At 39.5% G+C, this 12,412-nt stretch overlaps 1 protein-coding gene across 1 annotated transcript; it reads right to left on the bottom strand.

The window, feature by feature from the left end:
• Window positions 1-1,416: 1,416 nt before the first annotated feature.
• Window positions 1,417-8,237, bottom strand: zgc:110540 (deoxynucleoside kinase). Its single transcript, XM_068043554.1, has 7 exons — window positions 8,067-8,237; window positions 6,832-6,947; window positions 6,153-6,346; window positions 5,800-5,947; window positions 5,568-5,683; window positions 3,267-3,366; window positions 1,417-2,768 (listed from the first exon to the last, which is right to left on the bottom strand). The coding sequence occupies exons 1-7, from the start codon at window positions 8,158-8,160 to the stop codon at window positions 2,742-2,744; spliced, it is 795 nt and encodes a 264-aa protein (XP_067899655.1). The 5' UTR covers window positions 8,161-8,237; the 3' UTR covers window positions 1,417-2,741.
• Between the last annotated feature and the right edge of the window lie 4,175 nt (window positions 8,238-12,412).

Here is a 12,412-nt window from a genome sequence, read left to right as displayed (position 1 = left end):
TTTGCCTTTTACAAATCCATGCTGGCTATCCTTAATTAACTCAAACCTCTATAAGTGCCTGTTGATATTTTCCCTGATTGTTTCCAAAACCTTACCCACCACTGATGTCAAACTAACTGGCCTGTAGTTTCCAGGACTGTCCTTACACCCTTTCTTGAATAAGGATGTCACATTTACCTCCCTAACAGCACTGTGCATGTACCTACACCACATGGACTACAGCAGTTCAAGAAGGCAGCTCACCATCTTCTCAAGGGCAAAAAAAAAAACCTGTGAAGCTCACATCCAATGAACAAATTAGGATAAAGTTAACTGGTGCATAGTTCTATTTTTCTCCCTCCCTCCTTTTTTGAATAGCAGGGTTACATTTACTACTATGACCTTCCAATCCACAGGAACTGTTCTAGAATCAAGGGAATTCTGGAAGATCAAAACCAAATGTATCCACCATTGCTGCAGCTACCTAAAACCGCAGGATGTAGTCCATCTGTGATCCAAGAGATTTGTTGGCCTTTAGTGCCATTAACTTTTCCAGTAATCTTTGTTTATTTACCGTTGAAGGTCACTTAATAGAACCTGGGTTCTAATTTCCTCCCGTCACCCACCCGCAGTGTGCCTTGTGTCTATGACATCATACATAATTTGTCTAACATCTCTACCACTTCCTTATTCCCCACTGCAATTTTTCATCTTGACTTCCAAGGAACCCAGGGTTACTTTACCTAATAATTTATTTTTAGTCATTTGGTAGTACGGCAATACAGAGTATTGTTGAAAATAGACATGTTGTCGAAGCTTTTCGTCTTGCACTCATCAGGCTAATCCACAAAACCGCCAATGTAAGGAAAATACAACTCAATTTCTTTTTACATGCTTACAAAAACAGATTGCGGAAGTTTTTACATTTTTTGTTCATTAACTCCCTCTATGAATTACTTGGCCATTCTTTGTTCATTTTTCTGTCTTACTACTCTTTGGCAACATTGTACATTTCTTTTAATCTAATACTTTCCTTAAATTTTTCTACTGAGCCATGGTTGACCACTTTTCCTGTGGCATTTTTGAAAAAATGCAAGGGAATATTGTGTTACAATTGTAGCAATCAACTAAAGTGCCACTTTGGCAACTACAGATAGAATTAGTATAACATGAAAGGAGAGAACCAGTAGGTGCATGTGTAGTTTGCTCACTTTTACATTTGCAAATTGAAATCTGTTATATGTTATACTTGAACAAATTAGGCATTGCCAAAAATAGTGATTCCCTGGCAGAAGTGCTGTTAAAACTAGAACATTTTGATCTACTTAACGCAAAACTTTTAAAATCAAAAACTAGCAATGAACAACAGCATAATTTTATGTTTCCTCTTCTAATTCCAGTTTGTGATCTCCACACATTATCATAAAAAGACCAGAACCAAATTTATATTTTTATTACAGTAAATAGAAAATGCAAATACAACAATAGATTTGAAAACAAATACAATGGATTAAATTTTGTGCTGGACAAGCTGTTGAGAAACCATACCAGTTAATATAGATCTATAAATCACATCTATTTACATTATTCTGACAATCCATGTGGAAGCAGTTCTGTCATTGCAATCCTGCATGTTTAAGTGGAAATTGTAGAAAGTCCCACTTTGAAAGGGGTACTCTAAAAAATAGTGGTTGGAAGCAAAAAAAAAAACTACAAAATATTAAACCCAAGGCCACAGAATAATGCTTTGCAAAAGGTGGAGAGAATTGCATAATACAACTCCCAAAATCTTTTGTCTTGAAAATAAATTGACAAAAGCAGAATTCTGAAATAAATAATGACAAAACCACAGCAGGGGAATGATAAGTTATTATAAACTTTCATCAGAACTGATGGACAAAAAAAGTATGAGGTGAGGTATTTAGCAGGTTGGTTTAATATACCAAAAGAATAAAGAGGAGATGGCTGGACGACTGAATTGATTTATTCATCAAAGACAACTGAAAGATAGAGAAAGGAAACAAGGGTATATTGGGAAGGAAATCAAGGAATACACGAGAAGATGGGAGATATTAAATGCCTGTAGATCAGATCCGAAATTAAAACCCAAGTCAGCAAGGAACGGTGGCCTATGGCCCTGGCAGGGAAAAGCAATCCAATGTCCTTGCATACGAAAGGTCAGTTCCCAAAAGACAGAATTGGCCAAGCTCAATGATAGTACCGAGTCAGAAGGTTGTTTATTCAAATACTAAAGTTGAGTTATAATCTCAGCTGATGCTTCCAAATCAGACTAAAAGGAGTGCAGTATCTCAGACATTGTCCTTCAGGAGAGGCACAACCAGATTATCTTATTGCCTCAAACAGCAAATCAATGATCAATTTAATATGCACAATATCTTCACAATCCATTTACAAGCACCAGTTCACTAAGAATAGAGAAGCACATTAGGAAGCAGGAAGTTGGGATTGTTAGCATCTTACTTGGACAAAAGATTGGCAATCATGACAACTTAGTCAATACAGTTTGAATGAGGGAAAATAGGGAATATAGGAAATACAATAAACATGCAGTGGAGTGTCTAGGACAGAATACAGATCTGCTTGCATAACAGGTAACTATTAAGTTACTCTTGCATTGTCTGTCCAAAATAGTTTAAAAATATATTCTTTAAATACCGGCATTTACTTCCTGTACTACAGGGTGGGTAGAACAAAAAAATCAGTGCAACACCAGGTCAAGGGTTGTAGTCAGTTCCGCTGTACTATAAAGTTTGCAAGAATGCCTTTACCTGTAAACAAGAAGTAATGTAATGGTGTTACTAGCTGCTACAGATGCCCTGCTTAACTGTTAAATATGTCAGTTAACAATTTAGTAACAAAATTAATTTGCATGAATATTGCATGTTAATTTTAACATACTCAAGCAATAAAATTGTAGAAACAGATCAAAAAAACTTGCAATGTTCAGAAAACCTCGTTATCCAACAAGGGTTGTTCCTTTACTAAAAGTCTGATTTTAGATGAAAAATTCATCAAACATCTGAAAATAAAATTCCCTGGGTGACAGGACCAATTTAAATGATAAATGCTACACTTTGCATCTCATGTCTAAAAGATTTATTTTTAAAATGTCTCCACTAATTCCCCTTCTGCTATTTTTTTCACCGGAAGGTGTTCTATTTTGCATAACTCCATGGCTAATTCTACTTCACCTAATTCGCCATTCTCCAGATTTGAGTCTAGATGGGAAATAAGGTCCTTGAAATGAAATTCAAATTAAAGTTTACCTTTTCTAGAAGGTCCTCTTGTTTAATCTTGTCATCTTTAAAATCTTCACTGACATCTAGCACCAGAATAGGGATGTCCTTCAAGTATTCAAAGTCAAGCCTGAAATAGGTCAACAAATTAAGAACATTTTTTGAGGAGGCAGAAAAGAAATTGAATTACTACAGTAGCCAAAGGGAAACCCCTCGAACTGTATCGTTAATATTCTCAATTGCTGTAAATGTAAAACTGTAATTGACATGACAATTGTGAAACGGAAGGGTTGGGAAGAAACTCATGACAGTATTGAAGGAAACTGATCTCCCTTGCAATGATTGTATTTTTTGGTGCTGTTTGGAAACTGTTTGGCAATGTAATTTTTACAGATTTTTATGAATAAAGTATATTTTGGAAATAAAAATAAATAAAAAAATTACTACAGTAGCCAAGGTAAAACAAAAGTTGAGCATGTGGGGGCAGCGATCTCTCTCAATTGTGGGCAAGAACCTGGTCATCAGGTGCGAGGCGCTCACGGTGTTGCTGTATGTGGCGCAGGTCTGGCCCATACCCCACTCCTGTGCTGTGGCGGTCACCCAAGCCATTTTCCGCTTCATCTGGGGATCTAAAATGGACCGGGTCCGGAGGGACACGATGTTCAAATCTCTGGATAAGGGCGGGGAAAATGTACCCAACGTGGCCCTTATCCTGATGACCACCTTCGTGTGCGGCTGCATCAAGCTGTGTGTAGACCTCCAGTACGCAAACTCCCAAGTGTCACTACGTACTGAGGTTCTATCTGTCCCCGGTGTTGCGAAGGATGGGCCTGGTCACATTGCCGCGGAACGCTCCATGCAGTTGGACCGTGCCGTACCACCTATCCTTCGTGGAGCAGTTTCTGCGGGGAAACACCTTTGACCACCGATCCATCAGGCAGTGGTCTGCACGGAATGTCCTCAAGGCCCTACGGGAAAAGGAGACGGGGGATCCTGTCGGATGGTTCCCTGAGCAGACCGCCAAAGTCATTTGGCGGAATGCCTCATCACCAGACCTTTCAAACAAGCACCAAGATGTAGCTTGGCTGGTGGTGAGAAGGGCCCTCCCCGTCAGATCCTTCATGCACGCCCGAAGTCTCGCCCCCTCCGCGCAATGTCCCCGCGGTGGCTGTGGTGGGGAAGAGACGGTTGCCCACCTCCTCCCGGAATGTGTCTTTGCAAAGCAGGTGTGGAAAGAGATGCAGTGGTTTTTGTCGAGGTTCATCCCAAGCAGCTCTGCAACACAGGAGTCTGTGCTCTACGGGCTGTTCCCAGGGACGCACACCAAGACAAACATCAACTGCTGCTGGAGGACTATCAATTCGGTGAAAGACGCCCTTTGGTCTGCCCGAAACTTGCTGGTCTTCCAGCGCAAAGAGTTGTCCATCACCAAATGTTGCAGACTGGCACATTCCAAGGTCCAGGACTACGTGCTGAGGAACGCACTAAAGCTTGGGGCAGCCACAGCAAAGGCTCAATGGGGAAAGACCACAGTGTAAGGTTCCCCCACCAAGCTGAACTGAGGGGCTGGACCCATGGGAAACCCCTCAAACTGTATCAGAAAAATTTTCATTTGCTGTAAATGTAAAAATGTAATTGGCATGACAAATGTGAAATGGAAGGGTTGTGAAGCAACTCATGATTGTATTGAAGGAAACTGATCTCCCTTGCAATGTTTGTATTTTTTGGTTCTGTTTGAAACGGTTTGGCAATGTATTTTTTTTAAAACAGATTTTTATGAATAAAGTATATTTTGGAAATTTTTTTTTTTTTTAAATTGAATTACTACATGTCAACACAAAGAGTTGTCCACGACCGAATGTTGCAGACTGGCACATTCCAAGGTCCAGGACTACGTGTTGAGGGACGCACTAAAGCTTGGGGCAGCCGCAGCAAAGGCTCAATGGGGAAAGACCACTGCGTAAGGTCCCCCCACCAAGCTGAACGGAGGGGCTGGATCCATGGGAAACCCCTCAAACTGTATCGGGATAATTTTGTGTGCTGTAAAATGTAAAAATGCATATGGGATGACAAATGAAATGGAAGGGTTGTGAGGCAACTCATGATTGTATTGAAGGAAACTGACCTCCTTTGCATTGTTTGTAATTTTTGACTTGGTGCTGTTTGAAACTGTTTTGTCATGTTTTTTTTTTAAAACAGATTTTTATGAATAAAGTATATTTTGGAAATAAAAAAAAGCATTACATGTTATAATCAACATTCCACCTAATTTAGTAAAATGTTGGTTATCAGTTCCTACAAAATTCTTAATTAACAAATTCCAATACTTACCTCATTGTTCGGTTATGAAGCCAAGATTCATGTTTGTAATGTAGTTTCTCTAGGTACTCCATCTCAATTCCTTGCTCCTCCTCCCTGCCCCTCTGATGAAGCCGCTCCATACATTTCTACCAAAGAACAATTGACAGATTTCTATCACTACTAGAAAGTTGTATTAGATACAAAAAAATTTTTTTTTTTAAAAAGCAAAAGGTTAACAAATAAAAGGTCACTGATTACATACTTCAGGGGCTGCTTGAAGATAGATCATGGCATCCAACTCAATTTGTGAACCAAACTGGTTCAATATCCAACCATGCCAATCCTGGTAAATGGACCATTCCGTTTCATTAAGGTTTCCAGATTCAAACAAATTTGAGGCAAATATATACCTGTTTACAGAGAGAGAAAGCTAGTAAATATTGTAAATTTATAGCATTCTAAATGATTATTGCTAAATGTCAAAACAAGTAAATGGACACAATCAATTTATAATTTAATAAAAGTTACTCATATTTATAGAAAAGAGTGCAACTTGGGTAGGTTTCTATTACCTACCCGGAAATGGATTTATAACTCTAGAAGTTTGTGTCTCACCTATCACTATATACAGATCTTTCAAAGAACTGTACAGGATGTTCTGCATCCTGAATTTTGGGGCAGGATGGTCTAAGCTGTGCCCGAACCCTACTCAGGCATGCATAGGTTTGAAATGTGTACGCCCATCTACTAGGCTTGTCGTAGAGCATCTGAAGGAGATTGCCACCACTCTTTTGGGATGTTGAAAGTTCCTTTAGGGGGAAAAAAAATCCAAACCAAAAATAAGTTAGGAGAAACGTCACCAAAATCCAAACATCATAAATTCCAAAAAATTTAGCTAAATAGTGCTGCATTATAAAGTTAACTTGAATAGTAGTTTCACAACCATACAGGAATTCTTTTTTTAGCAATCACAGACATTGACATGAACTATAGAGGAGCTGGCAACCTTGCAAGTTCAACTAGCAGAGCCAGGAGGCATAGCACTGAGTGTAATGAGACACTGAAAGAACTGTAGTTTTTATCCCAAATTGTAGGAGCAGGAATTATTTCAGTAAACCTTGAAGGCAGGAGTCGGAAACACACAGGATCATTTACTGTGACTTCCCCAACCCCTCCATTTAACTGCTACTTATTTTCCTTGAGCAGTGGAGAATAATTTCTACAAAATGTAGCGTTTCCAATAACTAATAAAAAGTTGAAGGACAATATTTTGAATTTCATCTTTGTTAATTACCTGGAATTCATCTTCCGTTGTTTGTACATTACACCATTTCGCAATAGGTTCAGGAACAACTTCCCATTCATCACTGGCTCTTTCCAACATATGAACAAAAGTAGATTTTCCTGCAGCTGTTAAAAATACAAGATAAATTAAAATGGGTAACTTCCCACTCAAGAGTAAAACACCATCATGATCATACATTTGTATATAATTAATCCTCCTCGCCAACAGCTGATGAAAATTAAAACGGTACTTTTAATGGTCCAAGGGATTTTAACTCTTAAATTTCATGTCAGTTTCACATGTTAATCCCTAAATTCCAGCTGCAGTTACTTATTCGCTAAGCAAATGAGTAACCGAAGCTACCAATGTTGATTTCTGATGAGGAAATACCAATACCAGTAGGACCAAAATTGTGTAAAATACGTTAGTCGCTTTCAGGAAAAAAAAATACAGAAATTTCGGGTACATTTATAATACCAGTGCAGAGCAGGCTACAGTCCAACTCGGAAATCAGGATCCAATCTCACTCCCAAGCAGAGATTAGTTAAGTAAGAAAGCTGAAAGTGCATCTGTAGCTGAAAACCTCACTTACTTACAATACATCTTCATGCAAAAAGACTGGATGCGAGGGTTTACTATTTTTAAAAATGCACATTTTCCATTTCATAAGCATGGTGTGACTGGCGTCAGAAAAAAATGGACAGAAGTTCTATAAATTTACAAAGTCATTTAAGATAGGAAATAAGTTATTTTACAGCATAAAATGGGAAAGATTGCACTATTTTGCTTGTAGCTGAAAGGCGGGAAGTACTGAAAAGCTATTCCCATAACTGACACCGCAAGATTTCCCGCGCAATCAGTCCTCTGGCTGCAAGTTACAGTATTGAACTAAATTCAGATTCTCAGCCCAGAATCAACAGACCTGAGCCAACTCTAATGCTTCAGAATTATATTTGATGAAAAACTTTATTTCATCAATTTTCCTTTTGAGATTCACAGGCAAAATATTGGGAAACCTTCAGCCCGCCAAAACATATTGGCGCCAATTCCGCTTCCTAACCCCGTTTTTGTAAAAGAAATCCAAATCAGTAAAAGAAAAACCCATGATGAATTCAGACCAACGTTTGAATGATAAGTTTACAGCCATCATTTTGCATTTTTTTTGTTCAAACCCAGCAGTACTGATTTGGGGTCCAATACAAAAATTATTTCTTTTAAAGCACTACTGAGTCTAGTTCACTCACCTATGTTTCCTTCAATTGAAATTTTCCTCACTCTTTTTTCAAAGCTGTCGTTGAAATCGGGGCTGACACACATTCTTTTTGGAGGGGTAGCCATGGTCTTTGTGAGTGATTCTGCAGCCTCTTCTAAGCAGCACTGGATAATGTTTGAAAGTGGCGGGCTCGGTTCAGATAGGGTCGTATTTGTACCGCCACAAGGCGGTCCCTGTGCTGGCCGCGCCTTTCTGCTGGCGTAACTCAATACGACTGCGGAAGCGCAGTCACAGTTTATTCAATGCATTCATTTCATTGCACTCTTTTCATTCAACAATTCGGACCACACTGGAACCAGTGTCGTTAACCCCCATAAAAATAATCTTAACAGAAATGCCCCCTTTCTAAAGGGGCACAACTGATAGGAAAATATCATCAAAAAAAGGAAACTTATCAAATTAAGTAAGAATATTATTTTCGGTTGTATAAGCTGCTAGACCTGAGTATTTCCAGCATGTTCTGTTTTTATTTCAGATTTCCAGCATCTGCAGTATTTTCTGTGTCTGCTACACACTCCAGTTGCAGTCAATTTAAATGTTTATTTTTCCAGCCAAAAAATGCTACCCTTGGAAAAATGACCGTGCTGAAAGCTGTCAAGAGAAAAATACAAGTCTGCTGTTTGATTCCTATTCTTGGAGTAACTGTACCACAAATATAGTCCAGCAGTAATGTATTATTTCAGTAAACATTTTTTTAGATCCATATTCAACATTTGGCAGTAAACAGCATTACAACACAGTCAACCTGTGCTGTTACAAAGCATTTACAGTCCAGACACAGGACATTCAGGCCAACAGGTCCGTGGAGGTACTTATGCTTCAAATGAGCCCCCTTCACAGAATCACAGAATTGTTACAGCACAGAAGGAGGCCATTCGGGCCATCGTGTCCGCACTGGCTCTCTGAAAGAGCAACTCAATCAGTTCCATTCTCCTGCCTTTTCCTATGACTGTCCAATTCCCTTTTGAATGCTTCAATTGAACCTGACTCCACCATGTTCTCAGGCAGTGCATTCCAGACCTGAACCACTCGCTGCGTGAAAAGGTTTTTCCTCATGTCACTTTTGCTTCTCTTACCAAATATGTTAAATCCATGCCCTCTTGTTCTCGATCCTTTCATGAACGTGAACAATTTCTCTCTATACTCCGTCCAGACCCCTCATGATTTTGAATACCTCTATCAAATCACCTGTCAACCTTTTCTTCTCCGAGGAAAACAGTCCTAATTTCTCCAATCTATCTTCATAACTGAAATTCCTCATCCCTAGAACCATTGTCGTGAATCTTTTCTGTACTCTCTCCAATGCCCTCACGTCTTTCCTCAAGTGCGGTGCCCAGAACTGGACGCAATACTCCAGCTGAGGCCAAACTAGTGTCTTATACAAGTTCAAAATAACTTCCTTGCTCTTGAACTCTATGCCCCTATTAATAAAGCCCAGGATACTGTATGCTTTATTAACCATTCTCTCAACCTGTCCTGCCACCTGCAATGACTTATGCACATATACACCTAGGTCCCTCAGCTCCTACACCCCCTTTAGAATTGTACCCTTTATTCTATATTGTCTCTCCATGTTCTTCCTACCAAAATAAATCACGTCACATTTCTCTGCATAGAACTTCATCTGCCACCTGTCTGCCCATTCCACCAACTTGTCTATGTCCTTTTGAAGTTCTACACTATCCTCCTCACAGTTCATAATGCTTCAAAGTTTCGTATCATCTGCAAATTTCGAAATTGTACCCTGTACACCAAGGTCTGGGTCATAAATATATATCAAGAAAAGCAAGGGTCCCAACACTGACCCCTGGGGAACTCCACTACAAACCTTCCTCCAGCCCAAAAAACATCCATTAACCATACTCTTTGTTTCCTATCACTCAGCCAATTTCGTATCCATGTTGCTGCTGTCCCTTTTATTCTACGAGCTACAAGTTTGCTCACAGGTCTGTTGTGTGGCACTGTATCAAGCGTCTTTTGGAAATCCATGTACACCACATTAACAGCATTGCCCTCATCAACCCTCTCTGTTACCTCCTCAAAAAACTCCAGCAAGTTAATTAAACATGATTTTCCCTTAAGAAATCCATGCTGGCTTTCCTTAATTAACTCACGTTTGTCCATGTGACTATTGATTTTGTCCCTAATTATTTTTTCTAAGACATTTTCCCACCACCGAAGTTAAACTGACTGACCTGTAGTTGCTGAGCTTATCTTTACACCCTTTTTTGAATAAGGGTGTAACGTTTGCAATTCTCCAGTCCTCTGGCACCAACCCCGAGTCTAAGGAAGACTGAAAAATTATGGCCAGTGCCTCTGTGATACATCCCTCTTCATGGAACCTCATCAACATATCCAGCTATCCTTTCTCCCTCATGTGCTTATCTAGCTTCCCCTTGATTGCATTGACACTATTCACCTCAACTACTCCCTATGGTAGCAAGTTCCACATTCTCACCACAACATAGGATATTCAGTACAAAAATAGGCCATTCGGCCCAACCAGTCCATGCTGGTATATATGCTCCACTTGAGCCTCCTCCCATCTTTCCATATCTGAATCAATTATCGTAACCCTCTATTCCCTTCTCGCTCAAATGCCTAGCTTCCCCTTAAATGCATCTATACTATTCACTTCAACCACTCCCTGGGGTAGCAAGTCCCACATTGTCATCACTCTTTGGGTAAAGAAGTTTCTTCTGAATTCCCTATTGGATTTCTTCATGAATATCTTATATTGATGGCCTGTAGTTATGCTCTTCTCTGTATCCACTCTATCAAAACCTTTCATAATTTTAAAGACCTCTATTAGGTTACCCCTCAGCCTTCTTTTTTCAAAAGAAAAGTGTACCAGCCTGAACATTTCTTCCCGATATGTATACCCATGCATTTCTGGTATAATCCTTGCAAATCATCTCCACACCCTCTACAATGCCTTTATATCTTTCTTATAATATGGGGACCAGAACTGCACGCAGTTCTCTAAGTTCTCAGCGAGATTGGTCAATGTTAAAAGTACAAGATATGAGCCCCTGGGCCAATTTAAAGATTTCATGTTTTAAGACTTTTATTATAGCAATTAAACTAAAAGAAATCATCACTAACTAAATAGTACTTTGTAAGTAGCTGATACCCCATATTACAAAGAAAGGTATTTTCTTTACTATTAAAATACTTGAAAACCTCACACCGCACTTATACGTTACACAGTTCCTTTTGAAGGCGAAACCTTTGTGGTTAAAAGTCCCAAACTCCTCCCAGTTGCAATGGGTTAGATCTCCCAGACCTTTCTCAAAGTCAGTGCCCCCTTCGCTCATTTCGAGCACTTTTGACCTGGATGTCCGTGAATAAGGCTATTTCTGGTGATCCTGTTAGGTGTCTACTTCTCCATAAACCTCAACTTACAAAACAGGTTCAGGTTTTCACAGCCTTTCACTGTATCAGTATTCTCTGAGAGCTAGTGTTCCCTCTCTCTCCCTTCAGGCTGCCACTGCTAGTTGTCTTCCCTTCTGACAGCCTGCTCTGAGGCTACCACCGGTGGTTTCCTTTCTTACAGCCTGTCTGCCTTCAGAAAATCTGTTAAATTCATCTGGAATCAAAAGTCAATAGCTTATTGTCTTTTTCCAATATGCAAAGTCCAGAAGACTGGTTTCAGCCGAGCCACCTGGGCCTTCCATTGTTCCCAGGTGTGAACAGTTGCCTAATACATTTGCATCCTGAGAATCAGAATCCCCATAAATTCCTCCCCCTCCTTTATGTCAGCATCTCTCCAACTCACAATCCAGTTCAATGACTCTGAGCCAGAGAGATTTGAGCTGGAGACATCTCCTGCAGTTCTGTTTGCTCAGGACAGTCTCACTATCTACAAACTCCCACATTCTGCAGTCCAGCTACATGTCTGCTCTGTCATATCTTAGACCAGACTTATTTTATTTATTTAATTAGTTAAAGTGCTTATTCAACTATTATTTGTAGTTACATTAAGTGGTTTAAATAGTTAAGCTATAAAATTTAATGGAGTACTTATATTTTCCAGGTCCTAATTTAAACTACTGCCTTAGTTTAGAGAAAAAAACCTTAAAAATCACCAATCACCTACCTGTTCAATTAATTAATACCTCTAGACTTCAGTTCTCAAGTCTTGTTGTCTCCTGCTCCCTCTCTTGGACTGTTCCTTGTTTTGTTAAGTACCAGAACAGCACCTCTTCCCTCATAATGCTGAATTCCCTCACTCACCAAATTCCCTGAGTTAAATACTCTGTAGACACAGTACTCCATAGAACTGGACTTCGTGCTACTTACCTCTTGGGTAAATAC

Source organism: Heterodontus francisci, chromosome 12, assembly GCF_036365525.1.
Source record: "Heterodontus francisci isolate sHetFra1 chromosome 12, sHetFra1.hap1, whole genome shotgun sequence".
Lineage (NCBI taxonomy): Eukaryota > Metazoa > Chordata > Chondrichthyes > Heterodontiformes > Heterodontidae > Heterodontus > Heterodontus francisci.
This window is presented reverse-complemented; position numbering and strand designations above follow the sequence as displayed.